This window comes from Saccopteryx leptura, chromosome 3, assembly GCF_036850995.1.
Source record: "Saccopteryx leptura isolate mSacLep1 chromosome 3, mSacLep1_pri_phased_curated, whole genome shotgun sequence".
Classification (NCBI taxonomy): Eukaryota; Metazoa; Chordata; class Mammalia; order Chiroptera; family Emballonuridae; genus Saccopteryx; species Saccopteryx leptura.
Window position 1 is genome coordinate 93,957,527 of NC_089505.1, and position 17,756 is coordinate 93,975,282.

General features: G+C 42.7%; 1 protein-coding gene across 1 annotated transcript in view; it reads left to right on the forward strand.

Moving 5' to 3' along the window:
- The first annotated feature begins 639 nt into the window (after nt 1-639).
- DNAJC16 (DnaJ heat shock protein family (Hsp40) member C16) overlaps nt 640-17,756 on the forward strand; it is a 29,825-nt gene continuing 12,708 nt past the window's right edge. The window contains exons 1-7 of the mRNA XM_066375150.1: nt 640-810; nt 2,714-2,898; nt 7,506-7,572; nt 8,574-8,913; nt 11,243-11,427; nt 13,449-13,553; nt 14,264-14,422. Of these exons, the coding sequence (XP_066231247.1) occupies nt 2,732-2,898; nt 7,506-7,572; nt 8,574-8,913; nt 11,243-11,427; nt 13,449-13,553; nt 14,264-14,422 (1,023 nt within the window). The 5' untranslated portion in view covers nt 640-810; nt 2,714-2,731. The remainder of the gene's footprint in view (nt 811-2,713; nt 2,899-7,505; nt 7,573-8,573; nt 8,914-11,242; nt 11,428-13,448; nt 13,554-14,263; nt 14,423-17,756) is intronic.

Genomic DNA, 17,756 nt, shown 5'->3' on the forward strand with positions numbered 1-17,756 from the left:
CAAGACAGAGGGGATATGAACTCTCTTATATCCCTAAGGAACCTATGTCATTGGCCCAACTTAAATTTACCTTCTTCACCTGTGCCTCTCCCGCTCCCCAACAACCACCACCACAGACACACAGATCCCTGTCCCGTGCTAAGGGCAGGGACTGGCACATTCTAGGGTCGAGCTCTCTTTTTGGTAAATGGGTTTAGGAATCCTAGGTTCCAGGCTTTGGGGAAGTTCCTGCATCCCTCTGGGCCTCAGCCTCCCCATCAACTTATAAAGGAGTTGGACTAGAAAGAATCCCTAAGGTCCCTTGCAACTTTGACGCTCTAGGAGTCTATGAATAGGCTTAAAGAGAACCGGGACCAGCGATTGTTTCCCCACCCTAGCAACAGTTGCTAGACCACAGCCATCTCCCGGTAGGAATGGAAACCGCTCCCTGGCTCGGGGAGGTCTTTCAAGCATCCCATCCTGCACCGCGACTTAGCCTCGCTAGGAGGCACGTTTTGACCTCTTTGGTCACGATCTCCCCTTTTGATCCAGCCAAAGAGCGCGCCTCGTTCCCATAGTAACCGCGTTCGGTCCACGCGCAGACGGCGCGTAGCAAGGGTCAAAACACATTCGCAAATAGAATCCCTCCATTGTTCAGTCCGTGCCTTGGAAGCGCTGGGCCTTTAAGTATCACGTGACTCCCTTCAGCCTCGTTCCCTCCTTCTTCTCCTCCTCAGGCCCGGGCGAGCGCTGGTGTGGACTGGAGGCTCTCGGCCAGCGGACTAGCTGGATCTCGGACGCTGCAGCCGTTTAGGCTGGTGCCCTTTCCCGGTAACTCCTTCCCGGCGTGACGCGCGGAAGCGGCAATGGCTGGGCAGGCTCAGGGATCTTGTGCTCCAGTTCCTCCTCGTTTCCGGTCCCCGCTGGGCCTGGGGGGAACCGGGAGCCTGCAGGGCCCGACCCGGGGCTCGCGGAGGGCAGCGGAGGAGGCGGCCGTCTCCTGGAGGATTGCGACGTGGAGCTCGAGGCGGTGCTCGGACCCAGAGCGTGTCGCCAGGAGCGGCCGCCGGGTTTCGAGGGCATTGCCCGAGGGTGGCAGCCTACCTGTTGTACAGGTTGTCCGCTGCCCGGAGGCCGGCGCCGTCTGTTAGCCCAAGTCCTTCACCACCCCCTGCCCTTGGGCCCTCGAACGGGAGGCGACTGACACAGTTGATTGAATAAGGCAATGTTTGCGTAGCACGATAGAAAAAAATAATAACAAAAAGTAGCACTTACTGACTTGACCCTGTGCCTGCCCAGTAAATACTTTACATACATTTAACTCCCGTGTTGAGCCTTTCAAGATTGTATTATTCACCCCCATTTTTTTTTTTAATAAGGATGTGGAGGCTAACAAGTTTAAAGTAACTTGCCCAAGGTCATCAAGGAGTGGAGGATGGATCCCAATCTTAGTCTGATTTCAGACTCCATGCACTTAACCAGTAGCGACATCACCACCAGGTTTTTAGCAGACTCTGCGTGGTTTGTAGCCAGAATAGGTTAAAAGTTGCCTGAACAAGAAAGAAACTGGTTTGTTTTAGGATTGTATCCAACATACACGCAGTCCTAAACGTTAGCCATCGGATTAGTCCGTTTTGTGAGGGCTCTCAGGCAGCATTGAGACCTCTACCTGTCCGAATCCACCGCTGTCAACACCTTTTACCCACGCTCTTAAGTGAGATGTCAACAATAGACACTAGAACCTTAGAACTTAAGTAATTTATGAGAAGTCAAGATAAATATGACCCTTGGAAAAACTTGGTCTATCACCAAGGTCCCAATCCTGGGGTGTGTCTGTGCAATGCAGTGCTACCTTGTTCATTAACAACCCAGAATTATTTCCCAAACCCATGATAAATTAATTCAGTCACTAAACTCACCAGAAAGGGATCATTAATAGATGAAGACCATGTCTGGTCTGCAGTCTTTGTCATTGATTCCCCTGCATATGGAAAACTAAATTTTCTCTCACCACTTTTTCTCAAAGGGAAGTTAGAAAGTTGAGCATTTCCTGAAGTTTCCATTTATAATGACCATAGTGCTAATGATCAAGTTAATGAACAACTTCCTTTTCCTGTTCTAATGGGCTTTGTGGGAAAGACTAGAATTGGGGCATAGTAAGTCATAATTGCAAAGATTTTTAAGAGTATTTCACTTTTGTATTTGTACTGATTTAACTCCCAGTAATGTCACCACTATCTCATTTTGTGATTCTATATATGGTAAATTGTATGATGTCGTGAATTTATTTAGCATATACCCAGTGAGTTATTCTCAAGCCTCCTCTTTTAAGTTTACACTATGATTGTCTAAGTGAAACTGTATTTAAGATGTAATCACCTTGATTTTCCTGTGTGTGTCTTCCCACATTTGCTTATTATTTCTTCATCTCACTCATTTTCAGTCATTTCTAAAGCTTTTCTAATCCAAGGATTCTGGAGAGCTACTATTAATTCTTATTGCTTTTTTAAAAAATCTTTAATAGTTCTTATTTGTGATATAAATAGTAGTGAGATTGTTGACTTTTTTTAAAATATAGTCAAACAGCTTGATACTTTTCCTGCAAAATAGCTTTGGTTTGTTTTGTTTTTCATCTATCTTATACCTCTACCTAAAAAAAAAAAAAAAAAAAAAAAAAAAACAAGACTGTCCAGGTTTCTTCCACTGAAACTTGTTGCCTCTTCAATTATTTCAGCTCTGGAAAGGAAGAGACATGGAAGTGAAAAAGTTGAGCATTTCCTGGCAGTTCTTGATAGTTCTGGTTCTGATCCTGCAAATTCTGTCTGCGTTGGATTTTGACCCATACAGAGTCCTAGGGGTCAGCCGAACAGCCAGTCAGGCTGATATTAAAAAGGCTTATAAGAAGCTCGCCCGGGAATGGTAGGTGAAACAAAGAAATAGTCTAATGTAAGCTAAGCAGTTTTAGCAGGGAAGTGAAGCCTAAATTATGATTAGCTTTTACTTATCTCTGTTTCTGGGTTCAATAAATATATAATATATATTTATTTTATATAATATATATTTATTTAGACAGATGTCTAAAAGATTTTATTTGGGAGAACTAATGTTTGTGTTATTTTATCATTTTTAGTGACATGACCCAAAGCCTGTGTTACTATGAAATCCCCTTAATTGCCCTAGATATTATTAGCATATCTAATGTTAAAGTAAAGTAGGATAAAACTTTAATTTTTAAAATATTTATGTAATAAACAATGGATAAGCCACCCTTCCCATGATGTTTTTCACAAAGTAATTCTTTATGAATGCCGTTGCTAAAGGGCACACTACCCAATCCTATTTTCTAGACTATTAAAATGTTTAAGCTTTGAATACGTATGTTATAATAACAGCTTGTTCCCTCAATTTTAAATGAATATTCAGGAATTGAGTACTTCATAGAAAATTCAGAAGTTGACCTGTAGATGTTCTGTATGCTAGAGAATATGCACATGTTTATGAATTAGCAGGCTAGCAATGAATTAAAAACTTATTTTGGACAGACATCATCAGCTTCATCCACAAATGCTATGGGCTTTCCAGGTTGAAGTATGGATTCTGTTAGCTAGAGGGGAGCAGCAGGAGGCGGGAAAGCACACAGGTGACAAGCTAGGGGAACCCAGCACAAGTACAGAGAGGTTTGGGGAGGGAGCCATCACTCAGCACCTGCATGCTCGGCTCCAGGTTCTGTGTTTTTGATCTCGTTTAAACCTTATAATTACACTGTGAGGGAGGTTATTGCTGTTCTTATTTTATGGGTTGTTCAGTCTATATTACCTCCGGCTTCCACAGTGTGACCTGTACCAACCATCTATTGTTTTTTTTGGTTTTTGATCACTTACCCATCTGGGCAGAAGAGTGGGTAGGTTAGTGTTTTGAGTGGGTAGGAAGTTAGGCAGCATCCAAATTGCCACATGCAGATGACATTGCGGGCTGTGCTGATTGCCACTGTTACTCTCTAATGAAACATGCCTTTTAGTTTTAGACTGGTTGCAGTACAGGCAAAAGATAATTTTAAAATACAGTGTTTTGAATAGATACTTTACACTCTATTCATATCACAAGGAATCCAGAATTGGTTACTAAAACACAATCTCTTAATTGTATGTGGCATCTTTCCAGGGACTCTTGACAGCAAAGTTGCTTTCTACATCATTTCAAACTCTTGCCTCTTTATGTTTAAAGCAAAATTTATAAATCTGGCCCTGGCCGGTTGGCTCAGCGGTAGAGCGTTGGCCTGGAGTGCGGGGTACCCGGGTTCGATTTCCGGCCAGGGCACATAGGAGAAGCGCCCATTTGCTTCTCCACCCCCACCCCCTCCTTCCTCTCTGTCTCTCTCTTCCCCTCCCGCAGCCAAGGCTCCATTGGAGCAAAGATGGCCCGGGCGGGCGCTGGGGATGGCGCCTTGGCCTCTGCCCCAGGCGCTAGAGTGGCTCTGGTCGCAACATGGCGACGCCTTGGAGGGGCAGAGCATCGCCCCCTGGTGGGCAGAGCGTCGCCCCTGGTGGGCGTGCCGGGTGGATCCTGGTCGGGCGCATGCGGGAGTCTGTCTGACTGTCTCTCCCTGTTTCCAGCTTCAGAAAAATACAAAAAAAAAAAAAAAAAAATTTATAAATCTGCAGTGAACTCATAAGGTAGTAACGTTCTTTTTGACAGGATATGGTCTTTGACATTTTAAAAGGAGAAACAGCAGCTTGGTTACATAGGACCTATTAAAATATACAGCTTTGACTTTGCTGTCTTCCAGAGCTAAAAAGGTTGTTATATTACTTAAATGAGTCATATACTTCTCTTCCTTGATTATATTCTCTCTAGGAGTAATTAATCACCAAAGAAATATACAGAGTATCATCCAGCGAAAGTCTAAAATTTTACTTTACCTTTGTATTTTCGCTGTGTTATATTTTCTGCCGTTTTGGCTGTGGCCGTGTTTTATCACTAAAATCATTCGTTTCCTTTTGTGATGGTTTCATCTACACTGAAAATAGTAGTGTTTCCCAGTTTACTCTCCAGATGAACTGTAGCAGGGAGAAGTGGTTACAGTAATTGTCAAATTAAACTTGTAGCCTTTCTCTACTGTGTTTTTTACTACTTAAATGTGTCACTTAGACCTCTCAAGAGCTTACCCCTTGCTTGGTGAAACCATTTAAAATTACTTTTCCTCTCAGAAAAACTGTTTGTCTCCCAATAATGAAGTTGTACCATAGGTTCTTTTTTTTTTTTTTGTCCTCTACACTGGCAGAAGGAACAGTCCCTCCCACTCCAAGAAAAGGCCATCAGAAAGTTTGATTTGAAGCACATGGGTGTAACATGGGTAGACACCTGAGTAGTAAAGTGGTTTGTCTAATATTTTCCTCAGTTACTTTTTTCTTTATCATCAACTTTTAAAAATTTTTTAATTACAGTTGACATTCAAACGAAATTACTTTTGCTACCTTCATTTGTATTTCCTGAGAGGTAGCTAGACCCGCAGGAGATACCAAGTACAGTGTAGTCTTCACTTTGCAGTGTAAAGGGTGTGTGTATGTTGAAGTTTGTGAAATGCTTCCCATGCACTGAAAATAGCATTGGACAGTACTTTTCTAGAGCTGAAGTTATTCTTTTCTGTTTTCAACTTTATGCTGTCTGCCTCTGACTAGAAAAATATTCCTTATTAAGTTGAAACTGTCCTGTGGTTTCCTCCCAATTCTTGGGCCTTGGTTTCCTCTGTCACAGGGTTTGTGGTTTTAACCCAGCTGCCCTCACATTCTCTCTTTGGGTCAGTCTCTTTAAAAATCTCCTCCTACCCATCCCCCCTACAGAGTTCTGTGTGTTAAATCTTCATTTGTCTGATCGCATAATTTTTATCTTCTCAGCCTTTAGCCTAAGTTTGAATATTTAAAGCACTTTTTTTTTGTCATGCTTTAAACCACCATCTTGTTTCCTTAAATCATACTATTTTCATTATACATAGCTGAGACTTCTTTCCCCGCTAATATTCATAACAAGGACTGAATAGTTAAGGAGTGATGTCCAAATTCAACAGCCAACCATTTGAAGTTTCTTTATTTTTAGAGAAATCAGAAGATGTGGTATAATTTGTTCAAATATGTCCCTGCTACATTAAGTTGTAATTTTTTTTTTTTTACTCTGATGTACATGGTGCTGTTTTTAGTAGTCATTTGCTTCCCGGTGGATTCAGAACCTTTGCTAGAAGAAATTTAATAGAAGTTAGCAGAAGTGATTACATAAAGAATAAGGTCTGTAATAGAGTCTCAATAGAATGAATGCTGAAACATCAAACACTGATTTAGATCTTAGGGGGTTCTAAAGACATAAAACCCAGCTCCTAAAAAAACAAACAAAAAAAACCCCAGCCCCTACTTTCTTACAGTACCTACTTTGGGACTTTAAAATGCCCAAAGCTGAATTGATCATAAACACAAGCAGAGTCTGGGATAGTAAATGACTACAAGATGGGTAATTGCTGCCTGTGTATAATTGCAAATATTTGTTCTAATATTAGTTGAAATCACTTTGCTTAAACTGTAGCCTTTCTCACATCTTAAAACATGCAGCCTTGAAATTATTACCCATATATAGGTACAAGGCAATCATAGGTAGAAAGGGTAATAATGAAAACGAAAATGTTCTAATTTGAACATCAGCAGCAAGATGCTCGTTGAAACATGGTTGTCACTAACAAATTCATGTGGCATCTTTAAAGCTATTTCTTTTTTTTTTTTACAGAGGCAGAGATAGACAGGGACAGACAGACAGGAACGGAGAGAGATGAGAAGCATCAATCATCAGTTTCTCGTTGCGCGTTGCGACTTCTTAGTTGTTCATTGATTGCTTTCTCACATGTGCCTTGACCGCGGGCCTTCAGCAGACCGAGTAACCCCCTGCTGGAGCCAGCGACCTTGGGTCTAAGCTGGTGAGCTCTTTGCTCAAGCCAGATGAGTCCGCGCTCAAGCTGGCGACCTCGGGGTCTCGAACCTGGGTCCTTCCGCATCCCAGTCCGACGCTCTATCCACTGCGCCACCACCTGGTCAGGCTAAAGCTATTTCTTATGTCTACCTGAGTTGTCAGAAGAAATTGATATCATTGACACGTTCTCGCATTGGGATGGAATGCTGCCATCCCAGGGAAAGAAGGTGCTTCTTCCGGATAAGTGACTTTAGCCCTGAGCCAGTTTAACAGTGTGTGGGAGCAGCGTTAAGGCACACACATCCCACCTCTCCCAGTGAAATGCCACAGTGCAGGCTCCTGTTTGCTTTGAAAATGTGCCCAGCCGAAAAAGTTTCAGAAGAACTTGCCAGTTTTAAAGGTGCATTTTTTTATGGTCTTGTGAAGCAAGTGATTGCTTCTACCATTTTTAAAGAAACCATCCTAAGAAAATAGCCTTCCATTTGCCTCTGATGTAATGAACTCTGTGGACAAGGATATTAATTGGCTGTGTGTAAAACATTGAATCCATCCTCACTGCCTGCCCTTTTGTGTTTCAGGCATCCTGACAAAAACAGAGATCCTGGAGCGGAAGACAAGTTCATTCAAATTAGCAAGGCTTACGAGGTATGGTGTGAGACTTTGGGAGGCATCCACTAGCTCTTATAAAACATGTCTAAATGTTTTGTAGTCTCCTCTGACAGGGCATGTTCCCTATGCCCTTGACCCAGTTTCTATCTGATGGTAGAGGGACCATATTTGGTCATATCCAGTGTGTTGAAACTCATGCCTGAACACTTCAGCTGTTTAAGAGAATGGCCTATTTTAAAGGCTGTGATTGGATTATAGAATTGCCCTAAAGGTATGTTTCTATTTCCTTTTTAGAAACTTATATGATGTGCTCACTTCGGCAGCACATATGCTATAAACTTAAAGAACTACAGACCAATTTTCCTATATTTGTTAACATGGCACAAGGTTATAAATACATTTAAACCCAAGATTTTCTGTAGTTTTCTAACAGAAGCTTAAGTAGGTCAGTCTGGAAGACAGAAAGAGCAAGTCCATGGCTTGCTGATTTGTGTAGGGTAATGCTCTTCAACAGACAGTGCCTAGCTCACAGAATGACACAGCATCCTAAAGCAGGTTCTCGAATTCTATACTTTGAAGTTATTTCCAAGTCAAACAAAGTTGGCTAACATAAAGACTCTGAACTCAAGTCTATGGTTATTTTTTTGGTGCTCACAGCTTTTCACATTTTGGTTTGAATCATTCCAACTTAAATGACAACATATCCTAGTCAGTTTTCTTATGGTTTATCCCTGGTGAACAATATTAATTTTTATTTGTTTATTGATGTGCTGCTTACTATTACAATAGTTCAAAATCTTTAAACCCGAGATAAGCATGAGTATCTGAGTGACTGAAGTAATTTGGTCTTGAAATGTTTAATGTTTCTACTGAGAGAAGAACTTTCTGGTCTGTTAAGGACTGCATTTAGATGATCTAGTCATGTGATATCTCTACATTTATTTTCTTCCCGTCTCTTCCCAAGCTGCTTACAGGAAAGTTCTTTGGGTAAACTTTTTGCATTCTATACATTTCTTTTTTTCTTTCTTTCTTTATAGATTCTTTCCAATGAAGAAAAGCGATCAAATTACGATCACTACGGAGACGCAGGGGAGAACCGGGGCTACCAGAAGCAGCAGCAGCCGCGGGAGCATCGCTTCCGCCATTTCCATGAGAACTTTTATTTTGATGAATCCTTTTTTCACTTCTCCTTTAATTCCGAGCAACGGGACTCCATCGATGAAAAGTACTTACTGCACTTTTCGCATTACGTGAATGAAGTGGTCCCGGATAGCTTCAAGAAACCCTACCTCATTAAGATCACCTCAGATTGGTGCTTTAGCTGTATCCATATTGAGCCTGTTTGGAAAGAAGTAGTTCAAGAACTGGAAGGATTGGGTGAGATCATTTTATTCATTAGAAAATGTTTCTACAGAAGAAGGTCACTCCTCAATTTTGAATTTTATGGGATGCTGGGGAGAAGGGACCGTGTGATTTCTGTTCACAAGTTCATGGTGACTGGTGTTTTACAAGGACACATTTCCAGAGAGGGGAAGTGTGTCAGCCTCTTCGTTTTGCATTACTACCTTGAAGCTTTATCTATATATTCCCCTTACATTCAGTTGGGAGCCCAATGCCTAGGAGAGGCTTTACAGTGGTTGGTGAACAGAGCAGCCCCAGGCCTCCGTGTGAAGGCTGGCAGGGCTCTCAGAGTACTTGTGTGCCCTTTGTGATTTCACTCTGCACGTTCGGTTGCTAGGGACGCCCTAACAAGGTAGCACATAAACAGCAGAAATTTATTTTGTCACAGTTCTTGAGATTAGAGGTCCAAGATCAAGGTGTCGGCAGGGTTGGTTTCTTCTGGGGTCTCTGTCCTCGGCTTGCAGATAGCTGCCTTCTCCCTGTGTGTTCCCGTGGTCATCTCTCTGTGTGTGCATGTGTCTGGTGTCTCTCTCTTTCTGGGTCCTGAACTGTTCTTATTTGGATACGAATCATATTAGATTAGGACCCACCCTGATGACTCTATTTGAACTTACGTACTTTTTTAGAGGCCCTATATCCACGAACGGTCACATTCTGACGTCCTGGGGGCTGGTGCTTTGCCAGGAGGGACACACAATTCAGCCCATAACATTAATGGTCATGGGTTACCACTCTAGACGGCAGATTAGCCTTCCCTTTGTATATAGTCATCTCTTAGTGCCAGGAAGATTTTAGTGATCCAAGGAGGATATTTATTTTAATAACTCCTAAGAGGTAGAATTACTGAACTAAATATGTGTGTGCGTGTGTGTGTTATAGGCATTAGCAGACCTATTTTTGAGTAACAAAAAAGAGACCCAACTGTAGAGGTTGAGGGGCCTGTATTTCTCTGTGGAGAGCTATCACTGAAAATCATTAGATCATTTATTCTAAAACAGAAATTTTCATCATGTTGTTCAGAAGCACTCAGAGAGTCAGATTGCTAAGATGCTTTCCTGGGATTGAATATTAAATGAGAAGTTGTTTTATTAAGCGCCTGATATATATGAAACACTTAATAAATGAACCTTAGGGAATTTTTTTAATTTATTGGGCTTACATTGGTTAATACAATTATATAGATTTCAGAGGTAGAATCTTAGAGAATTTCTGATTAACTATATTTTTTAGTTTACCAAAGTAAAAATTTTGAAAGCACCTATTTTTCAAACTCCTTATAAAAATCTTTCTTAATATATTATTCTACTTACTTCTACTCACTGATAATCAAACACCAACTTTTTACTTATTCTTAACTAAGTCTTGAAAGGTGGTTAGAAGTTGCCTGGACAGGAAACGGAAGTGACGTTGCAGCAGAGGGAAAAAGTGCAGGCAGGGAAACAGAGCATGCTCAGAAGGGCCAGCAGCAGGTGTGACCTGGGTGTGGGTGAGACAGGAGGGAACAGGTAGAGCTGGAAGCCAGGTAGTAAGGAGCCTTAAATTCTACACTAAGGAAGTGGACTTTATTATACTGTATGTAATAAAGCCAAGAAAAGTTTTTACATAGAAGAGTGACCTAAACAGATCTACTCTATAGAAAGCTAACTGTTGGCCCTGGCCAGTTGGCTCAGTGGTAGAGCGTTGGCCTGGTGTGCGGAAGTCCCGGGTTCGATTCCGGCCAGGGCACACAGGAGAGGCGCCCATCTGCTTCTCCACCCCTCCCCCTCTCTTTCCTCTCTGTCTCTCTCTTCCCCTCCCGCAGCCGAGGCTCCATTGGGAGGGGAAGCTCCATTGGAGCAAAAGATGGCCCGGGCACTGGGGATGGCTCCTTGGCCTCTGCCCCAGGCGCTAGAGTGGCTCTGGTCGTGACAGAGCGACACCCCGGATGGGCAGAGCATCGCCCCCTGGTGGGCGTGCCAGATGGATCCCGGTCGGGCGCATGCGGGAGTCTGTCTGACTGCCTCCCCGTTTCCAGCTTCAGAAAAATACAAAAAAAAAAAAAAAAGAAAGAAAGAAAGCTAACTGTTAAATCTACGTGAAGGACAGATTAAAGAAGGTAAGAACATAGGAAAGGAGGTTACCCACCCTGGCAAGACAGCAACCATTGGCCCAAACTAGGGCAGTAGAAATAGAGAGGAGAACAAGTGTCAGATATTCCCTCCTGGTTGGTCAGAATGTCAATTTCACACCAAAAAATTACTTAGCAGGATCTCTTCAACTGCTGGGAGACACAGAAAGGCCTCATGTAGGTCTTCATACTTTTCAGGTGTAGGAATCGGCGTGGTCCATGCTGGGTACGAGCGGCGCCTGGCCCATCACCTGGGAGCACACAGCACACCTTCTATCCTAGGAATCATAAATGGGAAAATCTCCTTCTTCCATAATGCAGTTGTCCGTGAGAACCTGCGACAGTTTGTGGAGAGTCTTCTTCCAGGGAACTTGGTGGAGAAAGTACGTACCTGGCTGAGAAGTAGTTGGCGAGGTGCCTGGGGCTGTTGGCTGCCCAGAACTTTGCCTATGGTTCATTTTGAGCAGGGCAAGACACATTAATCCAGCGGTTCTCAACCTGTGGGTCGCGACCCTGGCGGGGGTCGAACGACCAAAACACAGGGGTCGCCTAAAGCCATCCCCTGTGTTTTGGTCGTTCGACCCCCGCCGCGGTCGCGACCCACAGGTTGAGAACCGCTGCATTAATTAATCACTCAGACTAAATCATTTCAGTGAAGTCTCTCAGAGACTAGAAATTGAACAGATGAAGTAGAGAGATTCAAAGTTCCCTGTTAATACCACTGTGCAGATTTACACTGTCATAGGAATCAGCCTAGAATGACAGGGACTGTTATTTTCTAAGCAAATAATTTTAGATCACAACATAAGATAAAAGGTTTCTTTCCAACTCTTGACCTTGCTCATTTGAAGATACTTTTCTTATAAGTATTCAAATTCGGCTATATTTGATTATATAGTTAATGATCATAATGTGCAGGAAACACCAGTTTCCACAAAAACATACTTTTTGATACTTTCAATACATATAATGATGCAGCAGTATGGTTAAATTTCACAAACAAAAGGCTGAGCTAAAGCAGCCAGGCACAAAGAGTTCATACCAGTTTATGGTTTTTGTACTGAAGGAGCATTTTCCCCCCAGTCTTTTAAGTTAGAGGTCACAGGAACTAGAACAGAATTCTTGTTTTGCTTTAAATGATTTATTCGTTGAACAATACCAGGGAAAGTGAACATATAGGCGTTTCCATCGTATTTCTACATGTACCATTATTCATAGCCAGTCCTGCCAAGATCATTCCCCTCAGAAGAAGTGTATTTGTCAGAGTTAGCCTGTAAGGAAATTGTCAGAAAGCATTGAGGAGGGGGTTCCTAAAACCATGATAGGTCCTCAAAACTTCATAGAATGTCTGTTTTAGGCCTGGCACTAGGGTAAGTGTCGAGGACAATTTCAAGAAGCTCACAGCCTAGTGCGTGATTTTTCCATTCCATATGTTACGAGCTCATCCTAAAGAGTTGGGAAAGGCTTCCTGGCAGAGATTACCCCTGCCCTGAGTTTATCAGGGGAGGAGAGAGAAGTAGGCAGTGGTTTTAGGGTCCACAATCTTCAGGCAACATCAAGGTGGTTAACTCTTTCACAGACCGGCAGGCAGTTTCTGGCGGACCAGCGGTTGGAAACCCCTGAAGTCAGGAATGAGTTTCAGACTGGCAGGGGTCTTTGTATGATGTCATCATTAGTGAATGGAAGAGGACAAGAGAAGAGCTTTAGAAGGAACCTTGCTGTGGGGGCCTCAGAGGGAATCTCGCTGCTTTAAAGAACTTGGGCGTTAGCCTTCGGGTGGTTGGAGCCATTGAGCAACGGGGAGACGTGATCAGATTAAGGTGTCAGATCATTCTGCAAGCAGAGTGGAAAGATACCTTTTTTGAACTACTATAAAAAAATTCTAAATATAAATTTAATTATTTGTGCTTTTTAAATTTGTTCTCTTGGTAGGATTATTTTAAGGCATACACAGGGAAACAAAAGGAGCAATTCAGATGGCAATAAAAGAAATTATGTAGTAGATAGATGAGGCAGGCCCACTTATTTTTATTTAAGCTATTTTAAAAGAGCAATTGTTATATTATCTTCTGGATTAGATACAGTTAATAGATTAAGAAGTACAGTCTATACTTAAGCTAGAACCAACTTCAAAAGCTCAATGTTTTAAGATAATACGGTTAGCAATTGTTTTAGGAAAGATTATGATTTCAGGCGGTAAGAGCTAGAACATATGAAAATATGAAATCACCATCTTTGCTCTTTTTAATAGTTTTAGTCAAATGAAGACAAAAGATTAGCTGTCTGCATTTCTTATTTTTTATAAAGTAATATTTTACACATATTTTATTTTATCTACTGACTGCGTGGTAATACAGTTATTGAATATTAAATATTGAAACTAACATCCCCTTTTCAATTGAAGGTTACGAATAAAAATTATGTCAGATTTCTCTCTGGCTGGCAGCAAGAGAACAAACCACACGTCCTTCTGTTTGACCAGATGCCTGTTGTACCGCTACTCTACAAGGTACTGTATGTGCCGGGGTAATGTTTTCTCTTGGTGGGAAGGACTTGTAGCCTGATTGTCCTTTTTGGAAGTAAAAGCTTATCCCATAAAAATGTTCAGAGACCAGAAATTTACCTTAAACACCATACATTGAACACTACTGATGTGATTGCTATGCTATTAGTGCTTTCCACACACATAATAGCATTGACTCTTCAGAAGAGCCCAGTGATATAGACATCATCCTTGCCTTATAGACCAAGGTAATAAAATTAGAGTGGTCACTCAACCAACCCAGGGTCACTATGGGGACTATTGATTCCCTTGAAACCTATCTGACTCTAGACCTGCCCTCTGAATGATACACTGCCCTGCACTTCCTGGACACCTCTAGGTGTCACTGTGACCTGAGATGGTCACAGCCATCTTACATAACTGGGCTACAGGTAGTTCCTCCAACACTCCATGCTTCCTGTCTAGAGCACCTCTCAGTAAGATGAATATTTTGCTCTGAAAAAGAAGAATTAGTTGTGTTCAGCTCTGTTGTTGCAGTTTTCACGCATGGAACACCATAGGATTCCTGCAAGTGTGCAAGGGTGTAACTGCCCACATGGGGCTATACAATAAGCTTGTGTTCATCTCCCCTCGCTGATGTGAACAAGTCACACTGGATTGTAATGTACGCCGTGTGCTATTGATTTCATCTCTTCCTCTCTGTTATGCCCTAACAGTTGACTGCTTTTGCATACAAAGATTACCTGTCATTTGGGTATGTCTATGTCGGTTTGAGGGGAACGGAGGAGATGACCAGGCAGTACAACGTCAATGTCCACACTCCCACCATCTTGATCTTTAAAGAACACATCAACAAGCCTGCGGATGTCATCCAGGTACGTGGGGGTCCATTGACTTCAGGATTGCCCACACGTTTGATCTTGGGCCTTCCTGGACATACGAAACAGCAAAACTGAACAAAGCAGATGAGAAGAAACTAGTTTTTTATTTCTTCCTACAGAGGCACAAAAATTTAAAAACAAGTTTGTTTTCCATATGATTGGTAGTCTTTTGCTTAAAAAATAATCTTTTGACAGAAAGTAGAATGGTGGTTGCCCGGGGCTGGGGACAGAAGGAAAGGGGATCAGTGTGGGAGGGGCGCCATTTCAGGGGAGGAGGAGGGAGAGGCCTGGGAGGCGGGTGCCAGTGACGGCTGCAGAACTACCTGCAGATACTGAATGCCGCAGGACTATGCACCTGAAAACAGTTTAAATGGTAGATTTAATATGTTATGTATATTTTACCACAAAAATTAAATAATGAAACTCCTCCCCCCAAATTGAGCTAAGAACATGAACAAAAATCTGAGAAGAGATTCAAGTGACTGATAACCCTTTTAAAAATTCAATCTCCTGGGCCCTGGCTGGGTAGCTCAGTCAGAGCATTGTCCCGTAACACCAAGGTTGTGGGTTTGATCCCCGGTCAGGGCACACACGGGAATCAACCAATGAATGCACAGCTAAGTGGAACAAAATATGAGTGTTTCTGTCTCCCCTTCTCCACTTCTCCCCTTCTTCCCTTCTCCCTCACCCTCCTTCCCTCCTTCCTCCTCTCTGTCTCTAAAATAATCAATAAAAAATATTTTTAATTAAATGTCACTCATAATCAGAGAAAAGTAAATTTAATGTTTTCTTCTCCCATCAAATTGTTAGAGATTTTCAAAGTAAAACTCAGAAGTGTTGCGGGTGGAAAGAAACATACTTTTTTTTTTTTTTTAAGATTTTTATTTATTGATTTTACAGTGAGAGGAGAGGGATGGGGTGGGGGGAGTGAGATGTATCAACTTACAGTTGCTTCACTTTGGTTGTTCATTCCTTGCCTGTTGTTTATCATACGTGCCTTGACTGGGCAAGCCCAGGGACCCCTGACCTCAGTGTTCCAGGTTGACACTCTGTCTGCTCTGCCACCATAGGTCAAGCTTTTATTGTTTGGGTTTTTTTTTTGTTTTTGGGGTTTTTTTACAGAGACAGAGAGTCACAGAGAGGGATAGATAGGGACAGACAGACAGGAATGGAGAGAGATGAGAAGCGTCAATCATTAGTTCTCCATTGCGACACCTTAGTTGTTCATTGATTGCTTTCTCATATGTGCCTTGACCGCGGGCCTTCAGCAGACCGAGTAACCAGCGACCTTGGGTCCAAGCTGGTGAGCTTTGCTCAAACCAGATGAGCCCATGCTCAAGCTGGCAACCTTGGTATCTCGAACCTGGGTCCTCCGCATCCCAGTCTGACGCTCTATCCACTGCGCCACCGCCTGCTCAGGCTGTTTGTTTTTTTCCCCTTGCTGGAGGAAGCTTCAGATTTTTCAGAAAAGCAATTTTATATCAACTACCTAGATTTGTTCATCAAGGTTACTCATGAGTATCTGATACATGCCAAACACTGTGCAGGGGTCCCCAAACTTTTTAGACAGGGGGCCAGTTCACTGTCCCTCAGACTGTTGGAGGGCCGCCACATACAGTGCTCCTCTCACTGACCACAAGTGAAAGAGGTGTCCCTTACAGAAGTGCGGCAGGGGGCCGGATAAATGGCCTCAGGGAGCCGCATGCGGCCCGCGGGCCATAGTTTGGGGATACCTGGTGTAAGGGGATCCAGCGCTGAACAAAACCAACAGAATCCTGCCTGACCAGGCGGTGGCGCAGTGGATAGAGTGTCAGATTGGGATGCAGAAGGACCCAGGTTCGAGACCCCGAGGTCGCCAGCTTGAGCACGGGCTCATCTAGTTTGAGCAAAAAGCTCACCAGCTTGGACCCAAGGTCGCTGGTTACTTGGTCTGCTGAAGGCTGGCGGTCAAGGCACATATGAGAAAGCAGTCAGTGAACAACTAAGGTGTCAAAACGAAAAACTGATGATTGATACTTCTCATCTCTCTCCATTCCTGTCTGTCTGTCCTTCTCTCTGACTCTGTCCCTGTAAAAAAAAAAAAACAAAAAAAAAAAAACCCTCATCCTGTGTCTGGGGGGGATAGCAGGCAGGCAGCACAGCATACTACTGTGCTGTGACATGTTAAGTGGCAGTCAGTGCAGTGGAGGGACGTGGAGCAGGGAAGAGGCATGAGGGGTATTGGGATAGAAGGTTCACATATTTAAGGTAAGAAGGTGTCATTAAGGTCATGCTTGAGTAAAGACCTGAGGGAGACGAGATTACCTTTTAGGGATCTGTCCTAGGGTAATGGGAACTCAGACAAAAAATTACATATAGAGATGTTAAGGACCACTCATAATAGCAAAAGTGGGGAAAATATAAATTTCCAACGGTAGGATAATTATTGGTGCGTTTCAAACAGGGACCTTATATAACCATTTAAAATGGCAATTCAAGAATACTTAGCCTGACCTGTGGCGGCGCAGTGGCTAGGGCGTCAACCTGGAACGCTGAGGCCGCCAGTTTGGAACCCTGGGCTTGCCTGGTCAAGGCACATATGGGAGTTGATGCTTCCTGCTCCTCTCCCCTTCTCTCTCCCCTATCTCTCTTAAAAATAAATAAAATGTAAATTAAAAAATAAAAGAATACTTAATGATGGTGATCTTCATAATAGAACATTAAAGAGCAAGCAAGATGCAGAATTGTGTGCAGTTTAAACAATGATCTCAAGTTTATAACATGGATGTATACATGTTTGTGCATACCCATAGAAAAGCTAGAAATATTTGGATTTTCAAATATCCCTATAATAAATATATATTCTTTTATAATTTTAAAGACAGAAAAGTGAGACCAACAATGGTATGGCAGCAGTGGGATGTGTCTTTTATAATTTTTTAATGTTATTTTTAAAAAATCAACAAGGACCCTTTGGCCTTCTCTTAAAGAAGGCTAGAATGAAGAAAATGAGAAATTCTATAAAATCCTTTATTTCATTTATTCAGTAAATTAATTGCCTGCCTGCTATGTAGAAATACAGAGACAGCTCTGACATCCAGAGTTAGTCTCTGTCCTCATACAACTCACCGTTTGGGAGGAGAGAGACCCAAAGGCAATTTCCACCCACTGTCATAGATGTCCCACGTAGATGTGGGGTGAACCCTGGGAGCCGTGGAACACAGAAGACAGGCCCCCCAGACCAGGGGAATGAGGGAAGGACAGTGCATGTGAGAGAACCAGACAGGGAAGGTGGATCGTAAGGAAAGGAGAGCAGGTGGGAAGAAGGCAGTGAATTCAGCCGTGGACA